Here is a 27,022-nt window from a genome sequence, read left to right as displayed (position 1 = left end):
TGCCGGGAGATGATACCTCCGCGTCCGTTCCCGCATTCCCTCTGACTTTACATGCCCTCAAAGGATCGCTTCCACCGCCTCAGCTCCCGCTCATCCTCCTGCGCGGCGGGGACAGCTTAATCTGGAAACCTCCTCTCATGTTGGTAAACGTGTAGAAGCGTTTGGACAGGGCTGCCGGGCGGCGGCGCCGCGCCAGGCCCCGGGCCGGGGCTCGCCGGGGAGCCCGCGCCGCCTGCCCCGCTGCCCCCTCGCGCCCCGCGCGGCCGGGGCCGACCGAGCACCGCGGCGCCGGGCCGGCGGCGGCCTGGAGGCGCCCAGGGGCCGCGGCGGCCGCCCAGCGCCCGCCGCCCCCCGCCGCGGGGCAGCGCCGCCCCGGCCCCGGCCCTGCCCGCCCCGGCGGCGGCCGCCGGCCCCGTGGTCTCCCCGTGGGCGCCTGCGCGGCGCTCCTGCTCCTCCTCCCGCTGCTGCTGCCGCTGCTGCCGCCGCCGCCGGCGGCCGCTGTCAGGATGAGGCGGAGGAGGCGGAGGCCCAGGCCGGCAGCTCCCGTCTCCCGCCGGGGCCCCCTGGCGTAGCGGTTCCCGCTCCGACGCCGCGGCTGCGGGCGGAGGAGGCCGCGGCGGCGCCGCCCGCCCGCCGGAGCCATGGCGCAGCCCGGCCCGAGCCCGCCGACGGACGGTAATGGGGAGGCGGCCTCGCTGCGCCGCGCTGGGCGGGCGGGCGGGCGCGGCCTGCGCAGCCCCGGGCTCGCCTGCGGAGCGGAGCCGCGCCGGGCCGGGCCGGGGCAGCCCCGGAGGGAGCCCTGCGGGGAGGCGGCCGGGAGGGGGCCGTGCGCGGGAGCGGCCTGCCCGCGGGAGGGAGGGGGGGGGGGACCCGCACGGCCTGGCCGGGGCGCGGGGCACATCGCGGGCGGCTCCCGGTGTGTAAACGTCGCTGCCGCGCGGCGGGGGCGAGCAGCGCCCGGGGGCCGCGCTGCGCGGTGCCCCCCCCGAAGGCGGCTCTGCCCCGCCGAAGGCGGCTCTGCCCCCCCGCCGGGCCACGGGCGAGGCCCCGCGGCGATGCCCGCCCCGGGCACGGCCGGGCCCCGGGCCGGGAGGGGAGGGCGGGACGCTGCCCCCCTCTGGGTGGACCCCGTTCGGCCGGGCAAGGCCTCGCCGCCCATGCGGCGGCGGCGGCGGCAGGTGCCGCGGGTCGCCGCGGCCCGGGGGGCTGAGGCCGGGGTGCTTGCGCGGAGCTTCGGCGCTGCAAAAGACAAAGAAAATGACAGCTCTTCCCTCAAGATGGTATTTACCTGTGTAGGAGGAAGATGAGCTTTGCCTGAAGGGTTTTGTTGTGGAAAGGTTATTTGTTTCTGTTTCGGGAGGATTTACAGGCGAGGAGATTTTTTTTTTCCCTTGGAGTAGGTTACAGACCGGTATGCGTGTCGTGAAACCCGCAGGGAACATTTCCTCTAAAATATGGGGGTGAAGGGAGAATGTTTAGTGTGTGAGATGTATGGGAAGGAGTGAGGGAGAGCAAGTAAAAAATTTAAGTTGAAGCTCATCATAACATAGAAATAGGGAGGAAAATAGGTGTGCAGCATCTTGAAGAGTAGGTGTTTACGCAGGTATGAGACCGTGAGGGAGCTCTCTTTATTAGAGAGTGGATGAGTTTTCCTGGGAAAGTATTTTGTTAGAAGAGGGCAATGACATATTCTTAATAATTCATATCTAGGGAGTTGCATGTGTGCGGGGTTTTTTTGTGCACTTAAACCAGAAGGTGGTTATCCTGGGGGAGCTCAGTCTATCTGGTCAGATTTTTAATGAAGAAGGTGCTTAGATTTTTTTTTTTCCATTAAAGTCTACGATTACATGCTTGTCACTTGAAAGCGCTAAGAGGAAGATGAATTTACGTGCTGTAGTGCTCCAAAGCTCGCTGTTGGTATGGGTTGCTTCGGTGTATTTTCTGGTGAATAACCACTGGTTATTGTTCTTCTTTAGCCTTTTCTTGCAAGAGGTGCTGAACTATCCGCAACAAATTTTCTTGGCTTTTGTGGAGAATCCAACTGCAGGCGTGCAGTGGAACTGTGCGAAGGTCCGCTTCTTGCCTGGGAAAGGTAGTTGCACATTAGATGTTACAAGTTGGATAGATTCATTTCTCTTCTTCTAAGCAATAATAATCCGCACTGACAGAAGGGTGTAAGTAAAATCGAGTAATTTGACAGGGTGATGGAGTGCTCCTTGTAAGAAGTACAAATTGCTGTCTTATGCTTTCTAGCTGCTGGAAGATGAGGACTCTGTAAAGCGTGTGGGGAGGAAAAACCGTGAGTTGGATGGATTCTGAAAGGGGTTGCTGTGCTCTTGTACTAAAGAATTTAGAGCTTCTAAAATGGCTTCTCTCCCCCATCCCCCTTTGGCAATAGTGGGACCATTTTTTTTTTTAATCCACTTTGATTACTATACTATTGTTCTCAAGACCCTGTTGGTTTTATTTTTAAGCAGCTTGCTAAAAAGTGTGTCGTAAAACTTCCCTGTTGTTTCTTAATGTGGAGAAAAATGTTGAAGAAAGGAATTATTTATCATTTTTAATTATCTGCACTGAATTTGTTGCTTAAAGGAGTAGTGTAACCTCTGATTTAAGACTATATATGACAAAATAGCGCTGGATTAGTATGTTCCTCTAAGGAAAACTCATGGCTTTTTTATAATTACTAGTATTCATTAAGTACCTCGTGCATTCTTTATTTGTGTAACATATATCTGTTATGATTTTTTTCAAAGCAAGTCTAAGAGATCCTATTAGAAATAAAACGTATGGGACAACGTAAGAGTAATATACCTATTCTATTCTAACGCTCATACAGAAATGAAAATGGGCCCTGTAAGAGGAGAAGAAATAGCAAAAAGAAAGGGAGAAGAATGGACGCCAGGTCCTACCCCGTTTTTGTACTTTGGCTTCGTATAGAAGTTAATAACTCTCTAATTCTTTTGTGTGGGGTAATAGAGTTTCCACATGATAACAATCCCAGAAAGGCTAAGTGCAGAGTCCTTTGGCTGCTGGTGCGGCTCTGTGCGGTGCGCTGTTAACTGTTAGCTAATGATGTCAACCTGGGCTGCAAGTAGGTGTGTGCTCCTTATTGTTTCTGGTCAAGGTGGCTTTTTGGAGGTTTTAATTGATGTTTGCAGTGTCGAGATTGCGTGGCTGGAACAGTAATGCCTGTTTTTTTTTCATATTTTTATTCTTGAAGGTGGTGTGCTCTCAGCTTCCTTGGGTTTAATTCAGATCTGGATTTTTGTCATCTCTGAAAATGAGGCTACCAAGCAAGGCATTCGGACATAGTTTTTCTCCATCAGAAAGTTCAGGCTTTAAGATCACTCCCCTCTCACATCTGGAAACCTCTTCAAAGATGAAACCGCTGTTACATAAAACATTAATTCTCCAAGAGTAAAAAATGAATTACAATGATATGCAAATTACTTGAACTCTTCTTATTGCACTAGTAAACTTAAACTGTTAGTACAGTCAGGCTGATAAATAGTGCATCTGTTGAGGTTGTTCTGTGATAAAGGAAACTCTAATGTCACAGTCTATCAAATATTATAGGAAAAATTTGCCCGCAAGGAGTACAGTATTGGGGTAACATGTTCTTACTCCGGTGCTTAGATCGGTAAAAATGCTGCATTTTTTTTTTTGTGGTCGGAGATTACGCCAGTTCTGAGTGGGAAGAACTGCTCGGCTCTGTGTAGAAGATTGGAGGATGTTGCCATGCTGATTTTAGTACCACCAGGAGCAGCACGAGCTGCATTGTTTCCCTGTGGTAATAAATAATACGGGATCCTGACAAGAGCCAAGAGCTGCTGTGGCTGTAGCCTTTGCGTATCCCAGAGGCTGAGCGTTGTTAGTGGAGGCGTCTGGAATGCCATGGGGAAAATCAATCAATAAAACCTGATCCTTAGCCACTTCTAAGGAAAATAATTAGAAATGTAACACTTTTAAAAATGAAATGGAAGGATCTGAAAATGCTATTACTCATCTCGAAGGCTGGGTGTGGTTGGTAGGGGACGGGTTTGAGCACTGAAGTTTAGCTGTGTTGCTGATGTAATTGTCAAACGTTAAACTCTTCTCTTGGGGAGTAACTTCAAAATTACTGGTACTTTCCAGGTGCCAAAAATTCTTTTTCCCCCCCTTTCATCTTGCTTGCTTTTAGTTTATTATGTTATTTAATAGTTATTACTGAACAAATACATATTTAATTAAAAAAACACACAAATTCACACATCTTTTTGAAGTTGCGTGTTTTTCTGTGTCAGTTCAGTGGACAGATTTGGGATGTGGCTTCAAAAGGGAAACAGACAGCTAGAACATGCCTATTTCTACCTTTTAGAATTTCTGAGGAAGTTTTGATCAGCTCAGCAGATCAGTTTGCTTAGGAGTGGAAATAGGCGCATTCAAGGTGTCTGTTTTCTTTTTGAAGCCAAGTCCCACATCTCTCTGTTAATTTTGAAAAATGCCGTGACCCTGTTCTTTATAATTAGTTGTTGACTGGCCTGAAGGCACAATGAATATACTTTAGCACATGGACCAACTCGCTCTTGCAGTTTGAACACTGGAAAATATAAATTCTTTGTCCATTTATAGTGCTTCTTGGCCACCTCTACTTCACCATCGTCACTGACAAGATGGCCTTGGTAAATATTCTCTTTCGTTGCTGGCCAGATGCCATGAGATCCTATAGTTACTTTCCCCTATCCCGTAGTGGGTGGAGGATTCCCACTGTGGAACTGGTTTGTGTATACTTCCTTGGAAGTAATTGAAGAAGGAATTTTGTTTAAAAACTTTGAAAAAGCTAAAACAAACAACGTCTCACTGGGTGGGAGCGGACCGAATCCCATAGGCCTGCTTCATAACATGTGATGGTTGAATGGCAAACTTCCTGGGGTTTTCACTCCAAACACTTTATTAAAAAATACTGTTAATGTTTGAAGTTTTTAGTATTATATTTAAGTGGGTTTTTTTGTTTTTTATAAAAATTTGTATAAAAAAACCCAACAAGTATGAGATTATGGCTTTACTCTGACTGAAGTCTTCCAAGATAAGAACTGATAGTATTGATAAGCAGCACTTAGTAAGCAGACTTGTAAGCAGTCTCTGAGAGCAAAGTTGGAACAAAAGACTAACTATAAATGCCATTGGGTGTATTTAAGAGGAACATCTTTCACTCCAAAGGTCTAGTGCTTCTGAGTGATCTGCAATCCTTACTTGCAGAGTTGTTTTCAGTATCTGGTTTAGTGGTGTCTGAGCTAATGGTACTAGTCTCTGCAAGTTCTTCTATAAATAGTGTAAGCATTGTGTAATTTTAGTCATGGTATAGTCAGTTAAGCATGATGGTGAATTATATCTGGAAAAAATTAAATCATTAAGTTGGCATAGGAGGAACAAGTGAATAGTACACCCTTAGTTAATGTTTCTATATCTTCCAGAAAGAAGAGAATTGCTTTATATCACTTTATTGAAATATACCTGGCGGTTGAGAAAAATTGTGGATTGTCCTGTCACCTTATTAGCAGTGCATATAGTACCTGAAGAATGCAGAATTACTGCATAACTGTTAATATAAAAATGTCTCTAGTCTGAATAGTAACTTGTAAGTGCAAAATGAAGATATACGTCCTCTTTTTTGTTAGAACAGCAGTATTCTGGCCTGTGGTCTTCAGACCCCTGCTGTTCAGGAGCTACTTTTGTGCTACTTTCCATGGAGCCTCTAGAAAAATAACCCTTTTAAGAAGGCTTTAATTCTTTTTATGACGGAGAGTTTATGTGGAGGGTTCTTGGAAAAAAAAGAACTGAAAAATCTCTGATTTAACCTGTCAGAGTAGAGGAAACTTCCCTAGGTAGTCACAGTATCAGAAGGGAAGCTTGAAGCTTCTCTCTCTCTGCAATTGCTTTCTTCTTCTGTTATCATGTGCCCAGGTCATTCATTGAGAAAACCTGATGAATTGCCATCTATGTTTTTTCTTTTTTTCCATTCATGTCTCCTTCTTCCAGCCATGACTTCTGTCAGCAGTCAGCTGACTTGTGGTATCTCTTCTCTCCCTCCCTTCCCCATACTGTGCATGTCTTCCCTGGCCTAACTCCTCTGTGTTCAGCAGAGAGAAAAATAAAAACTTTCAAATCACCCTTCACATCTGTTTCTGTCTCCCCTGGCAATTTCTGTTTCCACGTGGTTAGATGACTGGCTTTATTCCTCAGAAACATGGTCTTGTTTGACCTTTGGTCTCAGATTTTTCCTTTCCAGCCGAACAGACGCTCCTTTGACCTTGCCTTGGACAACCACTGCTCTTCAGCTGATCTTCCAGTTTCCTCAGTCCTCCTTCCCAGGCATCACCTCATCTTCTTTAAATATTGATGCCCCTGTCACACAGCCCTTTTACAACCTCCAGTCTGTGGCTCTCCTGTGTACCCTGCCCTTGCTTCAGACGATCCAGTCTTCTGGCTTGCCCTCCTCTATACAAAGTCTTTCTCTCTGATGAGCACGCCCTCAATATCTGTTTCCTCCAAGCCTCCATTCTTCTTCCTCTAGAGAAAATCTCATGACTGTACAAACTTCCTCCATGAAAAATTTGTTCTCTTTTCTTTTCCAAACAGTATTGCTCCCTAGCTACACTGATTCTTAGCTTACTTGCTGTTTTTGACTTGCTCTGCATGCAAGATCTCTCCAGTTTTTCATTAAAAAGGTAAGATTTAGTCATGCTTTACTATCAGTAATAAAGCAGGTATTCAGCTGCTTTTGAGCCTGCCTGCCTCATACATCTCAGGTTCTTAGTGTTTTTGGTTTCAGGTAGGATTTTTTTTAAATTGTCCACTTAAAATGTCTTCATCTAGATGTGTGCTAAATTAATGGGAAAGCTGCAATTAGTCAGACTCCAGATTCTGTACTTTCTTGGTGTTTCTAAGAAGATATTATATCTTCTCTCTGATCTTCACAGCTTCTGTTTGATTTTTAGATGGAACTGGAGATTAAGACACTGAATCTCTAAATGGTTTGGTTCTCTAAATGGTTGCGAAACTCCTGATGTTACGAGGCTTACATTCATTTGAGGCACCGATGCTAACATTCTCCTGATGATACCTCAGGAGGTGTTGGTGATGGCACGTGATAGGGTCTAGTCTAGCTGCGGTTTTGTACTGGCACATATGCTTTAAAAATGAGAGTAAATAAGTGAGTCTAACCTTATACTAGAATAAAAGTGGTTTCCAATGTATTTTTACCTACAGCTGTAGGTTTTGTAACTGCATCTATCCTTGAGACACCAGTTCGGTTGCATTTGTACAAAAAGAGTGTGTGTGTGTGTGTGTGTGTGTATGCAAACACTGATAGGAAATCTGAGCTTTGGAATTTGCTTTCTGATACAGATTATGTTTGCAAGCTTCCCCTAGAGGGTCTGAATGGAAATCAGGATTTGAGGAAGGCCATTTATCACTTACAAACGACAGTCATGAAGTCTAAAAAAAGGTTTTGCTGCATGACTACACCCATCTCTGTGTTGCCACCAGGGAGAGTGCAGGGCAGAAGGAAGGCCAGGCTATTTCTTTTGGCAAGCAGCATGCACTAGATAGGTCTATGCTGATTATCAACTGTACCATAGGCTGTGGTTTCATGTTACAGCTTAACCAATGTAGATGGTTGCTGCTGAAAGGGGGGGGTGGTCCTGCTCTTTCTGCTCCCAGAATCATGTTCCCACCGCTTCCGTTGTGCCACCTCTGCACGTTGGACCTTTTGCTGAGCCAGCTCAACTCGCTCACCTACGGATAAACTACTCACTTTTTCGTTTTAGTGTCCTGCTGGGTTAATGAGTGTAACTGATTCAGTGAAAGACTTGCTGTACATTAAAGCTTGCATGAAGGAAGGGGTGGAGACCACGTGGTAGCAATATGAGCGGAAGGAAAGGACTGGGTGGAAAGGGGACAATGGGTTGCCCCTGTTGGAAGCCGAGTTGCTAGAGAACCTGCTGGGTCCAAGGGCAGTTCAAACTCATTTGCCCAGTCAGCTTGAACTAGGCTACATCCTTGCTGTCGTGCTTGTGCCAGCTACGGTGCCTGTTCAGCTGAGTGATGAGCATGATCAGATGTGACTGAAAATTGATGTGTTTATTTTCTGTTTGTTTGTTTTTGTTCAGCTTTCGGCTGCATCGCTTCTCTGTCACCGCACAGCCTCCGGGGCTCTCGTGGTAGCGTGGTGGGGACAAAGGAGTACATGGTCGGGGCTGGGTTCCCTCTCAGGTCACCACCGGTACCTGAATTGATCATAACTGCAGGCTGAATAGACGTCGTTACGTTCTCTTTTGCTTATATCCCAAGCAGATTATACATTTTTTAAATGGTGCAATATAAGTGAAAATTTCATGCTGGAGGAGGATTTTCTTCCTGTTTAACTGTTCAGGATTTTGGTAGGTTGACAAGTGGTGACAAAAATATGAATATATAGAATGATGGCAGTGTTTTCTGTTAAGAAACAGATTATAGAGACTTGGGGGAGGAGTTGTCTGTTATTTTCAGAGAAAGTATTAAATTGCTGTAGAAACCTTACTCTGAATGATGGGGACTGTATCCTGTTTCGTATCAAATAATGATGTTAATCATCCTTTATTAGTTGTCATACTGCATTTATCACCGCAGTATCTCCATGAATACATCTGGCAGCCATGTTTTCCAGGCCATTTATTAGGGTTTATATCCTTTAAGTGGTTATTCTAAGGCACTGTATTCTCATGCCTGCGGCCTGCACTGCTGATAACTCACGCTTCTGAAATTACTGTTACTTGAAAGTAACTCTTCACCCGTTCTCTTTCTGAGTTTATTCTCTGCCTAGCAATTTGGATGGCTAAATTACGTAGGGTTGGGGTAGGGAACCATAGAGGGTAAGAAATCTGGTGTCAGCTCCCTTTTATGATGTTTGTTCACATTCATAACTCTTGGGTTATGTATGAATTATTGTTGATTTTCTGGTACCTGTGAAAATACAGTAGTGCTGTCTGGTAGCTGCACACCTGAAAATGAGTTTGCATGCTATTACTGATTATGGAAGCTTTTGAACATGCCCAGAAAGTTGCTGACTTGCTTTAAATGATAGTTTCTTCATACTGGTAGTGACAGTAAACTGGAGGAGCCATTGCCCCTATAGCTTTCCCAAATAGTGACAACTTTTTTTTTTTCTCTGCGTATCATTTTCATGTACTGTCACTCTAGTTATGTGCTTATCTATTCAATTGAATAATTTACTTTTGTTGCCTTCCTTTGAATTTTTAAGTGTTAGGTTGTCTTTTACTTGCCTTTTTGCTCAGAAATTGGGAGGCAGAGTATTTGGGGATGTCTGTAGCCTTAATGCTATCAAAGCTATACTTAGATCATAAGCCCTGCGACAAATGGTAAAAAAGCATAAGATCTTAGACTGGTGGTATCTGGGGGAATTTTCAGATTAATGGAATGGTCTTGTTTTATATATTAAATTACTTCATCGAAGAGAACAATGCAGTAGGGAGTTTTTTTTCCAGAGAGCTGAGTCACATTTTATTCACTTTTTTCGCAAAGAGGACAACCATTAATAAATCTGTAGGCAAAGTGGTAAATATGTGATAAGGAGTTTAAGGGATTTTTTTTTCCCCTCCTACTGCAAATGAGTCAGCAATTAAATTATCCTGATAGAAAATCAGTACTAAGTTTGTTGTCTCGATTTAACAGTTGTTCACATTTTAAGAAAACGTTTATACCAGTGTTGTTCAAAATGAGCAATGTGTAAGTGGTCTCCTGTATAGTGAGGTGAATGTCAGAGTCTTTCCCTAACTGCCTGTTAATTTGAAATAAGAATGTTTGGTCAGAAAAGCAAATTTCTGATGATTTGCTAAAGCAGACAATAACCTTTATTTAAATTTTGTTTTTCTTGCAATTCAAGGTACTCTGAAAACCTCACTGTTGAGAGTAATTGCAAGTAGTTTAATCCTAATCTGGATTTCATGGTTTTTTTGATGCAAATGATGGGATCTGGTAGTACAGAAAAGCTTGGCGGAGGCATTCCTGCATAAATACAAAGACTCATTTTTTTCAAAATCAATTAACTTAATATTATGTTGGTTAAGAAGAATTAAGCTATCTGACTGTTTAGCGGGACTTGCTTTGAAATACTGCGAAAGGGGGTTAGAAGGGATGGCACCGCTGGTGGTCTCGTTGCAGGTAGCAAGAACCCCCTCTGGGTGTCTGTCTAAAATAGCTTGGCGTTGAATGTTTAGCTCGGCAGTTAATGAGGTAGGGCAGACTGATGAAATAAAAGGAGTGGTGAAAGCCTGGCTGAACGCTGACATGTTTGATAGATGCATTGTTTCGGATTAGGCATTGTGTTAAAGGCTTGAAAAGCTTTGCCAAGGGAATCGAGTCAGACTGTGACTGCAGGGTACGTAGATCTACCTAGGCTAGCTTTAAGCTGATAGTGGTGTAATCATAGCAGCCTGATGCTCGGCACTAGCGATGAACCCTTTTAGAGAAACCTGACCAATGCTTGGGTAGCTAACCTTTGCTAGGTTTTGTGCTGCCATGGCCACACGCTTGTTTGCTCAAACGGTGACTCGGTTGAGTAAATGTACACAGCCTGTAGGGTAAATAGACCCTTTGTAAACTCAAGAAGTCATTGAGCTTTTCTTTTTTTCTGTGGAGACTTTTTTATTTATTTTTTCTTAAATTGAAGCCTCATGAAAATACTAATGATTGTGATCGCATTGGTAACTCAGTTCTCTCTATTTCATGTCTTTATAGACAAATTCAAAGTTTCTGTGTTCAGCTAACTGTAGTTTGCGGTCCAGCAGACTTTTGAGATAAATGTGTACTCAAGCCTATTCACATCGCATTTCAGAGAAAAGGTTTCACAGTAGCAGTATGACCACATGCAACCAAGATACTTTCTGTGGGATACCATCTACTGTGATGTCTGGTTGACTTGAAGTCATTAGCAATCAGGCCACTGCTGCCCTGTTTCCATTATCACTTAAGTGATGGGGCAGAGAGCAAGGTTGATTCTCTTGAAAAATGCTGACAAATAGCATTTCCCTGCAAAGCATCAATGGCAGAAACGGAGTAGAGAAAAACTAATGACCACAAGACCCCTCACACATCAAGTTAAAAAATAGCATGTGCATTAACTGAGAATGGTCTGGCGGCAGTCCTGGTGAAATGGGGAAGCAAAAGCCCCTGCGAGTACGTTGAGGGAGGTAGGGAAAGACAGGCTGATAGTGATGCAGGAGAAAGCCAAGATTACACTGCTGGAGCGCCTTTAGAAACAAAAGGTGCTTTTAGCAAATGAAAGATTAATTGCTAGAAAAAAATTCAGGCCAACTTCTGCCAACAGGGACATACACGATTAATGGCATTCCTGTGACATTTAATGTGAGTGAATACTGCTCAGTTGCATTCTAATTCAAATAATGTTTAACTAAGCATACATTTAAAACTATGCTTAAGTTACCTGGAGTCAGAATGACTAAATCTGTGGAAGAGATGAGGAGCATTAGTCATCACATGAAGTGGGCTTATCGAGACTGGAAGTCAGGCATGACTTCCCTTCACTGAGTGCCCCTGCAGTGTCAGGGAGTGGAGACTTGGACTCCAGAATGGCAACAGCCTGGTTTGTGTCCAAGCAGAAGGACAGTAGAAATGGTTGCACATCAAAAATACAGGACAATACCTTGTCTTATTGATAAGTACTTAGTGGCATTTTTGTTAATCATCAGTGTTTGACTTGAACCAGGAATTCATGTTTATTTGCCTGCTGTGCACTTCTGCATTGATTTAAAACAGCAGTACCACACTAGATGTAGCTTTGGTGCTGATCTTGAAACGATGCTTCATGCTGAATAGCAGCCGACCCCAGCTGGTATAGGCAGGAGCAAGATCTTTAAAGATGCACCCGTGAAATGCAAGTAACTCCCATAAAACACTGCCTGAATTATTTTAAGGTGATGAAGATGGTCATAAACAGTAATATAGGTTTTCACATTATCATGTGAAACACATCACTTGGTCATTGTTGTGTATACCGTTCAACTGTGCAGGATTAATTAACTAACCCATTTAAACAACCCTTATTTTCTGAAATGGTTTCTTTTCTTTCATGTTTGTCTTATGGATAGACTCTTCCCATCTTTTCCATCTGGACATAAGAAAGCGCTTCTTCACTGTGAGGGTGATTCAGCACTGGAGCAGGTTGCCCAGAGAGCTTGTGGAGTCTCCATCCTTGGAGAGATTCCACACCTGACTGGTCACAGCCCTGGGCAACCTGCTCTAGCTGATGCTGCTTGAGCAGGGGGTTCATGATCTCCAGTGGTCCCTTCCAATCCCAAGTATTCACTATTCTGTGATTCAAATACCTTCTCCATTTCTTTAGATTTTAATTATTTTAATACTGTTAGTTTGTTTTTTCCTGCTGAGAACCTTGCTGTAGCATGCCATACAGTGAATAAAACAAAAAAACAAAATAAAAAAAGACTCAAGAATAGATACTGAGAAGACCACATCTTCTATTGGAAAGGTATGTTTGAGTCATTCAGCTTCAGAGAAAAGGTAATACTAATTTCAGCTTCTAATGGTATAATGCAACTTGTTTCACCTGATGTTAATATAACATTTATAATGTGGTTAGATGTTTAACATGCAGTGCTCAGCTGAATATTTTTGACACTGCAATTGTTGCTTTACTGCAGTAAATAGGAAGATGCTGTAACTGATATGATGCAGCAATGCTCAATTCTGTGCATTGTGATAGCTGCATTTGTCAACAGCACCAAGTATTTATGTATATAGCGTTAAATTTGTACCAGAATGTCTGCTTGTGATTGCTTAGTCAGCCCAGAATGAATTGTGGGTGTCAAATAACCTGCAGCTGTACAATCAACTGGTAATTGCTCAACAAATGGAACAGTGTTTCTAAAAGTCAAGCTGCCCCAAAATGGGGAACTGCAGAAGAGTCACTTCTGCAGAACCACTTGCTGGGGATCCTCTTGGCAAGCAACAGCATGTCTTCCATCGCACAGCTGCAGGTTAGGGGGGTTTGTACCATCGCTGCATGCAGTGAACTTCTCAGGAAATAAGAGCTATGATAGTCCAGAGGGGTTTGTTGCTGCTCTGAAAACTGAGGGGGCAACTGAAGTCTGTTGTAATTCTCCATCCTCAAATAAAACTAGAAAATGTACGCTGACCAGTACTGAAAAGCTTTCTGCAGTCTGAATATGCATCCCAGTGGCTGATTATTTTAGACTATTTTTTTCAGCAAAAGCAGTTATGTTTTTTGTTGAACTTTTTAAACAAAATTTGTATGGTAACATCAGTGTCTCTCCAATATGATGGCATGGCAGATGAAAATTGCTACTGTTAGGGAATAAGCATAAAGAACAGTGGCCAGCCATACGTTTTTATTCTTTTCATACCTGTGTCTCTAGCAATCATAACAGGAAAAGGAAGAGCTGGAAGATGACAGAAGCAATTCTTTTTTGTCTCTAAAATATTTCTCATACATATTTATAGTTTGTTTCTGATCTGTTTTTCAGCTTTTGGTTGTGTAGGACTGAACTCTTGATTTAAAGTGTGAAACATGACATATCAAGTGGAAAGCTTTGTGGCATTAATTTTATAAATAGACCTAGTATTCAAAAATAATCTTATTGATAATCGGCTTTGTCGGTCTTAGTTCTGGAATGGCCACTGTATGTTTGTGTAACTGGTAACTTTGGCATAGATAATATTTAGTCCTTTGGGGAGCTGATCTGTGAAACAGCTTTAAAGTAAGCAGTCAGTAAGGCATGTTTGTTGTTCTTGTGTTTTGCTTAAATTCAAATTTTGCTATGTTAGGGTTAAGGGAAAGTTTTATCTTTTTCACCAGAGTATTTATTTGTGTACTCAGTATTGTCTCTCAGTTTTCTTGAAAATTGATGACTACTCTTGAATGAATTTTGCTGCCCTTCTGTTGAGTCCCCTAATAGAGTTTGGTGTTCTTTGCTATAATGTTAAATAAGGAGACAGCACAGGCAACCCTGCTTCTGGTGTGGAAAGTGTCTATGCAAAATCATGTTGTTCATTAGAAACAAAGGTAGTAATTCAATTGGCATGTCTGTGTCGTCAGTAATCTGTTTGTCTCGGATACTCTGGAGCCTATATACAGCTAATAAATAGTTGGGCAAAGTTAGGTTCTTTGGTTTTGGTTTGTTTTTCAATTTGGCGTATCAAATTTAATTTAAATTCGTCGCAGTGCTATTTCAGGAGTTAAGAAATTGGGTCTTTTGGATTTTTGACTGTTTCTTTATGAATTAGGGCTCAAACTAGGGAACTGGGTCTTCCATACTACTGCTCATAAGAAATACAGCGTGTCCTGTGCCTGTGTCTGATCTCCTGTTTGGAATAGAAGATCCTCTTTCAGTCGGGCATAGTTCCCCAGGAGCTGACCGTCTCTCTGGCTTTGTTTACTATATACTTCATCTGTGTCGTTAAATATTGATGGCTGCATTTCCGTGCATGGAAGTGGGAACACAGCGTCAGCGACTGGCAAATGCACGAATATGATCCAAATGTATATATGTGTCTGCGTGGAGGGAGGGTGGGCGTATTTTTGGTTTGTTTTAAACTGATAGTCTTTGGCAAATACAGAGTTTTCATTTTCAGCTGTGCTATAGGGAGATGATTTAGACCTAAATTCAGACCTAGAATTCAGCTAAAAATGACAAAGGCCTAACTAAAAATCTACTGCTGCTCAGTTTCTTGCCATTGCCATTAGTGCATCTTCAGGCAGACTTAATCTGTATAATTCAGCCTGCAGTCAGTTACCTACATATGATGATTTCAGTTTGGGCTCACACTTTTATTTTGGAAAGTGGAGTGTATGTATCCATTTTTATCATACAAATCTTACCCATGTGTAAGAAAATCACTTTTGAGAAGATTTAGTATTTTATACTTCGTAGAAAAAATGTAGCTGTAATGATGTCTTAGAAAGTAAACCTTTTTTTATTTACTTTCTACGCACACACGTTTCGGGGGGGGGGGTTGACATCTTGCACAACTGTTACTGTTCTCAAGAGAACATCCTATATTACTGAAATGTGTGTACTGTTAGTGAAAAATTCTTCTTCCATTTTCAGAAAACTAAGATCTGTTAGGTCCCAAACAGTATACATAATGCATATGCTAAAAACACTTTAAACTTAATATTTGAGTAAAAAGAATAATGTTAATGCATAGTTGCCTGTGTTGGTGAGCTTTCGCTGTTCTTTGAATGCCGGTTGTTCATCGTGATAGCAGCCAGAGCTCTGTTTTATTTTGTTTTGTTTTTATTTTTACACTTAATTGTCAGGTTGTAGAGAAGGGGAATACTGTAAAAAGGTAAATATTTGAAGTTTTAGTTTCGTGCTTTGCTTTGTGGGGACTCCTGTGGTCCCTCTTTCCATTTGGGTGGGAGGATTTAAAAAGGCTGAATCTGTTGTTCTCCCAGCTTAAAGCACTTGCAGGGTCCTTTCTTCCTTCCATCCTCAGCAGCAGCAACTCTAATCTTCAAAAGAAATATAATTGTGCTGCTTTGCCCAACTCCTTCACACGAGAGGAGCAGGCACAGCTGCTGCTGCCTCTCTGCGGAGGAAAGGTGGGAAGGAGCATCAGTACACAAGCACCTGAGGCTTCTCTGAGGGAGGTTTGCTGCTGTCTGCGGCTCAAAACATCTTCATTTATAACTTTCAGAATTAGCAGTTGTGGAATTGATCAGTTGTTTGCGTGGTCTTCAAAATACCGTCTGTAAGGTGAGCAGCCTTCTGGTTTTGTTCCGAGCTCGTGCGCGTGTCTGCAGGCCCGAGCTGGGGGACGGAGGCCAAGCCGGGGACGGAGGCCAGCTCCTCCTTGGCTGAACGCCTCGCGTTTAGCTGCCTGCTCCGAACCACGGCGTAAAGCTCGAGCGAGTTGCAGTGCCTGTGGCAGTTTCCCCGCGAGAGCTGAAGCGGTGTCATCAACACCACCTCTCTGAAGCAGCGCGTCGCTTTTCCCTCCTGGAGGTAGGAGCTGCGGGTGGCAGAGGCTACGCGGGGCCACAGCCCCCTGCGCGTTCCTTCCGCGCCCGGGAGCACCCCGGAGCCGTTCTGCCTCGTGGCCGAGGGCGCCGACGTCCCCGCAGCACCCGCGGCTCGCAGGGGTCAGCGGGCAGCGGAAACACGGGCCAGCCCTTCCCCGCTGGAAGGCTTCAGCAAGAGGTCAAAGGCAACTCTTTCGCTTTTTTGCTGCCTGGGCCTGGCTCCACGGAAACTATTCCATTACCGTTTGTGGTCCAGCTGCTTTCCTAGCTCGTTTGAAGCCTTGCTCTCAGTGTCTGGTCTTTACTGCAGGTTTCTTTTTCTGGAGCGTACCCCTCTGCAGTTTGCTTCGCACAGTCCAGACAGGAGATGCTGGCCAGAAAAACAGATGTGTTGATTCTTAACATAATCAAAAAGCAAGATTATAATTTCTTCACTTCTGTATCCAGGTATACCTTTATATCTGATACTGAGTTGGAGAGATTAAGTACTGTATCTTCTATCACTGTAAGCCTTCATAATTGGCAATCAGTAAAATATAGCTGTGCTTTTAAAAATCCTTTTGTTCATGTCTGCTCTTACTCTGGTACTGCTCTTACATCTGGAACTAAAAGCAAATATAAGTCACAAAATCTGAACAGCACTGACTGACCAGAGTTTTGCTACTATAAGATCTAACTCTGATTCCACCTGTTTGCTAGTCTAAATGTTTGATGCTGCTGAAGTTGAGTAGCCTTTCTACTATGTTTTCAGCACTTGCTTTTGGTGGGAAGTGTGTTGGTTATGTGATATGTAAACACTTCTGATGGATCAATATTTTATGTATCTAGCTTGTGCTATATAGAGGCTATAACTGAAAAGAAGTGATTCAGCTTTTCTGCATGATGAAGTTGGAACATGTCCATAAAATGCTTTTGCAGAGCAGACCGTGAGTTGCTTAAAGGAACATTATCTTCTCAAGGCATTGTAGTATGGAAGGGGATTTTGTTCTAGCTCCTCTTTTATTTCTGTTTTGCATTTGAATTCTGAAGTGTGCAATATGAAACCTTCTGGCACCCAAACCAAACCTATACTACTTGAGACACAAAAAAGTCTATATTGCACATGAAGATCAATATTACAGGGTCAGTTGTGCGTCTTACTTGGTGATACTTGTGCTTACTTTATAGCTTCATTGGGTGTTATTACACCTTTTTCAGTAACGGGCACATTGTAGCAATCTTTCTGGGTCTTAACAACGTCCTACCATTCCCCCTGCTTGTCATACCAGCGGAGCAATTGCTTATGTGGTAAATAAATACTGGGAAATACTGATGTACGTGTTCCCTTCAGGATCTTCACCTGCTGGAAATGAGGAGGATTTGGTCTCATGGACTGTTAATGCTCCATAGATTGCGATCTCTGGCACGCTTGTCTGCATGTAGTCTGAGAGACTTTCTTTTAGTGAAAGCGCAGAACTGAAGACAGGAGAGAATATGGCATCTGGTTTTAGCTCGTAGTTTTTCGATACTTTCTTCTCCCATAGTTATTAGGTCAGTAGCTGTCAGTTTGTTTCTTTGCCCTCAGCCTTCGAGAACGTAGCGCTTTGGTGCTCGGCCTTCAGACGCAGGAGGGGAAGGTCCTGTGCCTGAAAACTGAATTCCCAGGGTTTTGGAAAGAAGCACCTAATAGAAATACTTTTGGCACTGCTCCTGGAATTTCTCCATTTTATGTACAAAATTATGTTTCTCTGTGGCAGTTTGATTGTTTTCCACAAAATCTCCCCCCCCCCCTTATTGCTGTGAAGATACCTATCAGATTTGGTGCTGCAGTCCAAGAAAGCCAATCAGTCTTTGTCGCTTAAAGGGCTCTCACTAGTTGCCCTGACTTATCTTGGGGCAACAGCTGAGCTAACGAATAAAGATATTTTAAAAGTATAATTCCCAAACCTTAAAGTTGCAGAATGGGATGCCTTAACTGCTAGTGATGTACCTTATCTTCTGTTTTGTTTTTAGTTGCTCTTCTACAACGGGTAGCAGAATTGGAAAAGGTCAATGCTGAATTCCTGCGCACAAAGCAGCAACTTGAGCAAGAATTTAATCAAAAGAGAGCAAAATTTAAGGAGTTATACTTAGCTAAGGAAGGTAAGTTCTAAATTCTCTGAATTATTCTAAAGTTTAATTAAACTTCAAATAATCCCTGTATAAATAATAACCTTTAATGCTAGCTACTACTCACCACTTGCCCATGCACACAACGTGCCTTCTTTTCCTATCTGATTGAGGATAATGAGGGTATAAAGGAATTTGCTTCTAGTGCTGGGATAGTCGACTGCATATCCAGTGTGATTTGTGAGACATAGCATTGTTGCTATTTCTCATTTGCTAAAAATGAAAAGGTGATAGTAGTCTCTTAAACAGAGATGTGGTAAGAACGTGAGGAACAGGCAAAAAGTAAAGGCCAATAGCTGGCTATTTAACTTCTTCGAATGAATTTTTAGAATGACTTTAAATATTTGCCTGTACAGATAGGAGTCAGCAGAGCAACTTGATATACACACAAAAACACCACCGCTGAGTTTTAATATTACTTCCTGCAGTAGATCTGTGCTCATTCTTTTTGAGCAGCAGCTGAAAGAGTAAGTGGAAAAAGACAGTCTTAATGATGTGCTGTTTGTACGTTGTGGCTAGCTATTTATGTAGTATTGATTTGTCTTAAATTTCAGTCTGAGCAAGAATGTAAGAAGACAAACATTGTAAAAGTTTTAATACCAGCCAAGGGCATTTATTTCTAAAACAATCTTTGTAGAAAAATTTGGACCATATGAGCTCAAATGTCCAATGAAGAATTGGAGAGAAGAGATGGCTTCTGTTCCGAGACCCAAATTGGTTTACTTCTAATCCTGATGATTTCCCCGTCCTTAACATATGAAAGCAAAGCCAAAAAATAATGTGTTAAGACTGCAGCTGGTTGTATAAGCTTATGAGAGCAGAAATACAACAGGCGTAATGAAGATCAGATCATACAGAAGGCTTATTTCTTTGTGTTTCTAGCAGCTGGATGAAAGGAACTTTAAGATACAAGGCACTGCTGATGAGATCAGCAATAATTCTCTTTTCAGACAAGAACTGTCAAAAGATAGAAAGTAAAAATAAATTGTGAAGAGAAAAAATTATCCAACTTGCACATGTACCAAAGTGAAAAGATACCAGAGAAGAATATACAAGCAATTACTTTTCTTTCCAGCCCTCTTTTTTTCTTCCTCTTTGAGAACCTCTCAAGAAACCCTTTCCTATATGTACATGGGAATTGTGGTGGCTCACCCTTAATGAGATAATTTGAGAACTAAGTAATATAAATGATAAAGGATCTTCAAGTTTTTTTCACAAGGATTGATATCCTTTTGAGTACTCAGCTCAGAGTTCCTTTTATAAAGCCGTAGATTTCTGTACAATCAGCTCAGTGACTGATCGATATCCTCTATCAAGTAGTGTAGGGTATTGTTTTGGGCAACTAGATTGATCAAGCCTTTTGGTTCAGAGGGAAATACATAGAGATAGCTTGGTGTATGTAGATAGCTTGGTATGCTGGCCAGATATTTCTGCTAAAAGTGTTTGCCATTGAAATAGGTCATGTGGACATAAAACTGTATTCTGCGTTAGTGCTTTTGAAATTAATTGTATAATATAAATCATTCGGAGCTTTTGCTTCAGGTTGCCTCAGTACTCAGGAGGATAATGTGAAATTAGTTTAATCTCTGTTTATAGTTGCAACAAATAGAGAAGTAGTGGAAATGTAGTGGGATATGTCCCTTTTTTTTGGTGGAAGCTTAGTTTCAGCACAGGTATGGTAAAGAGCAAATTAGGATGCATAGTTTTCTTAGGTGGACTCCAGGTAGTGTTCAGAGTGTTTCTGTTTCAGAAGCATAAACTGAAGCATAAATGTGAAGTGTTTTATCAAGTTCAGTACTAACCTAGTGCCAAAACTTGGTGAAGAACAGTCTTCCTGCCTGTTGGTCTGGTCTTTGAATTTCCAGATTCATTACCAGCATGAGTTAAATTATACTGAAATAATTAGAAGCGCATTTCACCTTCATTAGGCATATTGACACATAGCTTATATCTACAGTGTCTGTCTTGTGGCTGCATGAGTGAGAAGGTACTTTTTTAAATAAAAGGGAAGGGCAAAGGAATTCAAGAAATAATGTTCTCTAAAGACCTCTACTAATGTCTGTTCAGTTGTTATGGGTAGGCGTTTTAATACCAGTGCTTTCTTTGCCCGCTTGTTAGAGCACTGCTCTTTGTCATAGCAGCTATGGGTACTCTTCAGATTGAATTTGTTAATCAGGCTAAATGGAAATAATACTTCTTTTCAGAGGACCTGAAAAGACAAAATGCAGTGCTGCAAGCAGCCCAAGATGATCTGGGACAACTGCGGACACAGCTGATGGAAGCTCATGCTGAAATGGAGAACATCAAAGCTATAGCTACCGTATCTGAGAATACAAAGCAGGAAGCTATTGATGAGGTGAAGAGACAGTGGCAAGAAGAAGTAGCTTCGCTGCAAGCTGTTATGAAAGGTAACAACCAGACAAGCTGCTACCGCTAAGATCAGACACGTTTTTAGTGTGCATTAAGTGATTTGTGCCTGCTGTTGCACAGAATATGGATAGATACTTTTCATGCCTTGGCAAAACTGGGTTACAGAACTGATGTATCAAGCATAATTCCTAAGCTTGTCAAAAGGAGCTTGATTCTTTTTTTTTTTCTATTAATGTGGGGATGGAAGTAATAAGGAATCATGGCAATGGGAACTCCCACATACATGCAGAGCATTTTTGAGGGACCCAAGAATGTCATTCTTCATCCTTCACAAAGATAAGTATAATACATGTGACTTGACAAGTCTGAAAACAGCTTTAGGCTGACAATATGATTCTTTTCTCTCCTTCTGTGTAAACATAATTCTTCTGTCAGACAGTTAAACGTGCCTCCAGCACTAGCGCATAGACTTTTCCTCAGGCTTCTGACTGAATGTGCTGCTCTGTATCAGTCATACTGTTTTCTTCCCCCCCCCCTTTTTTTTTCTTGCCAGTTCCAAGCTATTCTGTGTTACATTTGCATGTTGCACAGCTGTTGGCATTTCTGAGCCAAGCTATGAACAAGGAACAAAATACAGGATGTAAACTGGGGGTAGACTGTTGTCGTAACTGGCTGTTTTCTTAAAGGTGCACAAACGGGTCACAGTATCCTGGGTCTACAGCCTGTTGGCTGTAGGCAGTTTTCCACATCACCTGATTATGCTTTTCCCCCAGGGAACACAGCTCTTCGTGTACATTGGTACACAAGTTTCATTTGGCTTGCTATAAATACAGTTTGTTCTGTTTATGATGTACGTAGATATGTGAGCCAACAACAAGGCTCTGTTGTGCCAGCTGCTGTACATATGCAAACAAAGATGGCTCCTTATCTTAAGGGGTAATGTTAAAAATACGGAAATGAAAGAGATGTGAGAAGGTTTAGTTGTTTCTTTGCATTTTGGAGGAAAGAAGGAGGGTTTGGGTAGTTTGTTTGGATGATGTGTTTTGAAATTAGGGGTTATACAGATAAATACACATATATAGTTGTTTTTTTTTTTTTTTAACATTGGTACAAATTGAAATGCAGTTCTTTTGGATCAGTTGCTTACATATCTGCTTTTTGGGGTGAGAGTCCAACGGAAGAGAGAGGAAAGGAGAGTTTGCTATAGTTCTAGTTTTGATCAACTATAATAAATCATTGACTGGTTGGAGATAGAGTTCCTAAACCTCCCTTGTGTAACTTATATTGAAATTAAGTTTTGGAAATGCTATTTTATAGAGACTGTTCGTGACTATGAGCTCCAGTATCATCACAGGTTGGAGCAAGAGCGAGCTCAATGGAATCAATATCGAGAAAACGTGGAACGGGAAATAGCAGAGTTAAGAAGGCGACTGTCTGAAGGTCAAGAGGAAGAAAATCTAGAAAACGAAATGAAAAAGGTACATTGAAATCTAGCTGTTTAATTTCTGTTTCAAGATCTACTTGTTTGTTATGCGTGAGTCTGTTTCTATACCCTGCTGATAATTCCTCAGAAATATGCATAGCCTAGTTCTGCAAACTTTTAGCTCTTTGTTCACAGAAGTCATCACGACTTGATCCTGCATTTGAATCCATAAAGGGGTTGTCTCTGATCATGTGGATTTGGTTAGAAGATTGGACCTGAAAAGTTGCTAAGGCTTGGCCTTAAGCTCTTAAAAGCAGGAGGCTTTGTAAAGTCTTCTGTCATGGTGTCTGATGATCTTAAGTAAAACTCCCATGAGGTTTTTCTGGAGTGGCTGCAGATTTATAAAACTTCCTTTATGCTTCTGTGCCTTTGTTCTTTGTCTCAGATCTTATAACTACTTTTGAGACTGTTAATGGGCTCTATTTCTAAAATATTTTTGGTCTTTGTTGTGAGGGGTCTTTGTTATTGTGCAACATAGTACTGTTGGCTTCCAGGAAATACAGAACCTTGTTGTCTTAAGACAACAGGCTTTAGATTATGGAAGATATTTGTCTTGAAGTTTGGAAGGGTTGTTGTTGTTTGGAGATATGTGACTTGGAACAGTTCATAGGAGTAAATTGAGGTGTCTTGTGTTGAGTTTGTATTTTTTTTTTGTTGAGTTTGAAGATTTGGGGGTATTTCTGCTTCTTCAAGCAGGAAGTAGATTGAACCTGTCATGACAGATCAGCAGTTTGGAGTCTTCGTATATGTATTGTAAGAACTCACGTTTGCGTGAATTTGTCAAATCCATAGGCATTAGTCTTCAAGGTACTCTAAGACTTTCTTAATGTCATAAATGACTCTCTATTAGATAAAGAAGAGACCAGACTAACATGAAATAATATGCCAGCTTACTGTATTTTCTTGTTTCTGCTTGCTCTCAGCAGGAGAAACAGAATATCAAATATCATAAGCATTCCACGTCATAAGTATTTTCCCTATTGTTACTATGTTGTGGCAAGCAATGTTACTATGTATGTGTGCAACTGGTACTGCAAAAACGGATTTTTTTTTTTTCCTGAGACATATAAAGAGACTTTTCTGAATATTGGTAGTTTTAGCTGCATGATTAGTGTTTGGTATTCAGTGAGACTGCTTTTCATGCAGTCCTGATTTATAAAGGTGGGAGTCTGAAAAAAGCCTATTTGCTGATGTTCTAACTACAGAAGTCCTGCTACTGTAATTTAAAAACATCAACCTTTTTTTTAGAGAAACTTCTAGCTCTACTAAGAGAACAAAGATTTTGTTTGAAGCTGGAAGGAAGGGTCAGGATTGGATCAGTGTGGTGAGTCCTGAATAAACAACGCAGAAGATGCAGAATTCATGGTATAAAAGTCCCACAATGTGTTACCAACCATCAATAAGTATTTTCAGAAAATAATCTCCCTCTACTGGAAAAGTCTTTGAAATACAGACTATCCAATATCTAAAATTTCAACACCATTTTCTTCATCTGAATGTACTGCTTATGTAACAGAGCTGGAGTAGTAAGTTGCTCAGATGCCAAAGCAGCTCACCTAAACTTAGTAGCTTTAACATGAGCCCATTAGCATCAGAAAGTTCAGGATAGCAGATAAATGGCACTATCACCTTCACTCCTTTAAATGGGAAATAAATATTTCTTGTGTTCCTAAAGGAAAAGGTAACTGATTTTAATTAATACTGTGATTAATTAACGTATGATTAATACCGTGATTAACATGAGCTTGGAAAGCTATCTAAAGAGCCGCTGAAGCAGAGCAACATGCACTTTATGTAATACGGGGGAAGGGGAAATCTGGTCTCGGGAGTGCTGCTTGAAATTACTGCTTTAACTGTCGGATTCGACACTCCTAGCACATTTGCATGTTTGGTTTTTTTAATCTTCCATGGTAAACCTTTGAGTTTTTTCCTTAAGAAGACCAAGAATTAAAGCAAAATTAGGAAAAGGACAGTCAATTTCACCAAAAAAAAACCCCAACATCCCAAACCCTCAAAAAACTGTGGTTGGCAAGCAAAAAAACGATCATTCATGCACCACCTGACAGTGTAAAAGGAAGAATTTGGTTTATTATTTGGACTCTGCTGTTTGAAGACTTGTGACCAATTCCTCATGAAAAATGATATTTCCAACAGAGGTGAATTCATCCTTCATCTTTATTTGTTCCATTATGAGGAAGGATTTATTTTATTTTAATGCATAAACTTAGGAAGAGTTTTAAAAAATACCTCTTGTTCTTGCCAGTTCTGTGGAAACTCCAAACATCTCAAAAGATTAAAAAAAAAAAGTAACTTTTTTCTCGGGGTTGTAAGTAGGTCCTGTACCAGCATATAAGATACAACATGCATTTAGTTATTAAAACTAGCATAAAACCATACCCTTGTCTAGCTTTTACTGTGCAGTTAGAAAAATGGATAGAGCAGAAACAAGATGACAAATAACTTGCTTCTGTCCAGGACACTGGCCTTCTTGGCTCTCTTGATTGAGTAATATCTCAGTTCAGTTGTGTTCTGTTTGGCTATAAAATAAATTTTAACAAAGAAAATCCATGAAATCCATGACTACTGGATCCACGTAATTGCTAAAGATTACGCTAGTCATCTACATTTTTTTTCCCCCGAAGACATGAAGGCTAATTAACAAATGCTGATCCAAATTCTGTAACCATCTCTCAAATGTAAACCTTACTTGTTTGGTTGAATGTTCAGTTTTGGTACGTTCAGGCTTGTAGTTGTGTGTTATTTTTCCTGGTTGGGGAGCAGTTGGAAGGGGTGGGTAATGTTTTGATAAGCATACTGTTTTGAGCTGTATTTCCTAGATTTTGACTACGTTGCAGGAGGTGCGCAAGCCTAGCCTGCAAATCCATAGGGTGGCGTTCTTGAATGGATTCTCGGCAGAAAGAGCACGTCGAGTGGAACACGCACAGTTGTCGGGAAACAGGTGTTTTGCTTTTCCCTGTAAATGTGTTTCAAGTTGCAGACTGCCAGATCCCTTTAGAAAACTTGTGGATTTTGTGATTTTTTTTTTTTTACTGTAAAGCAAGCATTTCTAGGAAATCCGTGTTGAAAACCTTGCACGCACTATTTAAATCTTTCTCCCAACTCAAAAATGGGAAATACCTTTTTCTAATGATGAGTGTGCTTGTCTAGTGATTGACCTTTCTGAAAATGTAATTTTTTTTTTAAGTCCATCTTCCTGCTGTTTTTTAATACCAGATAGGGGTTTTTTTTAGACTTATCGTAGATGCTGAAAGCAGTCCAGCCGTTGCAACATGTACCCCATATCAGTTCTCCACCCAGTAATGACTGGGCTCCTTCTGGAAGATGCCTTGGTGGGGGATGCACCTTGCACACTGGCAAAATTTGGCTAATCCAGTTTATCCGGACCTCATTTTCCATTCAGGAAGGTGGCTGACTGGCTGCTGGAGCTGTACTGAACCTAAAGGCTGCTCTTAGCATGGATGTGTCAAACTCTTGGCTAGCAGAAGTCTGCCGAACAGGTATTTTGGATATAGAGAGAGTAAAAAAGAGCAAACCTCTACTTACAAAGCATGTTTGATAGTTAGAATAAGGGGAGTTGGAAGGGGAGAGTAATCTGATTTCTGACAGTGCTGACTTTAAAATCTGAAGTCCAATAAGCGACTTTCATTGCTAATGATAAAGAACATTAAAAATTGATTAAAACCTATTCCAGTGTTTTACTTCTGCTCTAAAGAGAGAGTCTCAAATTTTAAGCGTGTGTGTGTGTGTGTACGTGCGTGTGTAGAAGTTGCTTGTTGTTTTGTTTGTTTGTTAGGAACAAATTCAGATTCGGTGTTTGTCTGAGAGTCCCCCGGCCAGGTTTTTGGCAGTTTTAATACCTTTGCGGACATCTTCTCTGGCAAATCCCTCCTTTCTTATAAGCAGCTTAGCCATTGATCCTACCTCAGGCGCTTCTGGCCTTGGCAGGGGCTTTTATTTATTTATTCTTGTTCGGTGGTGAATAAATAAAGGTGGTAATTGTGTAAAAGCTTGGTCTACTGCAGGCAAGGAAATTTGGCAAAAAGTTAGAAGGACACACACGTTTTCCTGCTCATACCTATGAGTAACTCCTTTTTATAGAGGAAATGTGATACTGTGACACTTCTTGCCACATGATGGCATGTGTTATGGGACTGGGATATTCAAAAAATATATATATATCTACCTGCTCCAAGTGGATTATATTTGGTAAGTGATGTAGAAGGAGGTGATAAGGACGTTTGTGTTATACGGAGAAAAAAGGGCATGCTGTATTTCTTTAAAACACACGGTGACGTTTTAATGCAGTTTTTCTATAGGATAGGCATTCTCATTTTATTAAAAGTTTGAGTAGGAACAGCCTCTGTTTGGGAGCCTCAGTACTCTGCCTCAGTTCGCGGGAGGCTGGAAGTAGACCCAGTGACCACGCTTCTTTTTTTAGCAGATGCAAGCTGTTCACAGTATTCAGCTCAACCTCATACTGACCTTTTATACGTATCCTATTCGCAAACCCTTGCAACAAAAGGGTCAAACTTCAGTTCCCTTCACAAAGAAGTGAAAGCTAGAGGGATTTTTCTATCAGGTGGAATTTGATACGTGCAGTTTTGTCTTGCCGGCTGGTCGCTGCTGAACAGTCTGGTTTCATCTTTGCAAACTTTCTGACAGTGTCTCTGAACTGGTTGGTTCCAGCCCGAAAGAATTTGTCGCTTTATCTTCAGCACTGAGCAATGTGCAGTCAGACGGCACTGAAATGTTCTTGCAGATGTCACGAATAATTAGGAAAAAGCTTATTCAACAGCCCCGAAAATGTTGGGCTCTCTAGTGCACGTGAGCCTGCTCCAGGTAGGCTGGAATGAGCAGCGCTGGTGCAAGGAGGGAGATGCTGAGCAACCCCTGAAGCTGAGCTCCTGCTCCCATCGGCTCGAAGGCTGGGGCTGCCG

General features: G+C 41.9%; 1 protein-coding gene across 4 annotated transcripts in view; it reads left to right on the top strand.

The window, feature by feature from the left end:
* The first annotated feature begins 539 nt into the window (after positions 1–539).
* RABEP1 (rabaptin, RAB GTPase binding effector protein 1) overlaps positions 540–27,022 on the top strand; it is a 48,760-nt gene continuing 22,277 nt past the window's right edge. For 3 of the 4 annotated variants that reach the window (XM_067309431.1, XM_067309432.1, XM_067309430.1), the window contains exons 1-4: positions 569–675; positions 18,056–18,184; positions 20,416–20,619; positions 21,899–22,059. In XM_067309431.1, coding sequence (XP_067165532.1) covers positions 642–675; positions 18,056–18,184; positions 20,416–20,619; positions 21,899–22,059 — 528 coding nt within the window. In that variant the 5' untranslated portion in view covers positions 569–641. Of the gene's footprint in view, positions 676–1,976; positions 2,093–18,055; positions 18,185–20,415; positions 20,620–21,898; positions 22,060–27,022 lie in introns of all 4 variants that reach the window. The other variant, XM_067309433.1, reaches the window with a different exon arrangement.

Source organism: Apteryx mantelli, chromosome 22 (genome assembly GCF_036417845.1).
Source record: "Apteryx mantelli isolate bAptMan1 chromosome 22, bAptMan1.hap1, whole genome shotgun sequence".
NCBI classification, from domain to species: domain Eukaryota; kingdom Metazoa; phylum Chordata; class Aves; order Apterygiformes; family Apterygidae; genus Apteryx; species Apteryx mantelli.
This window is presented reverse-complemented; position numbering and strand designations above follow the sequence as displayed.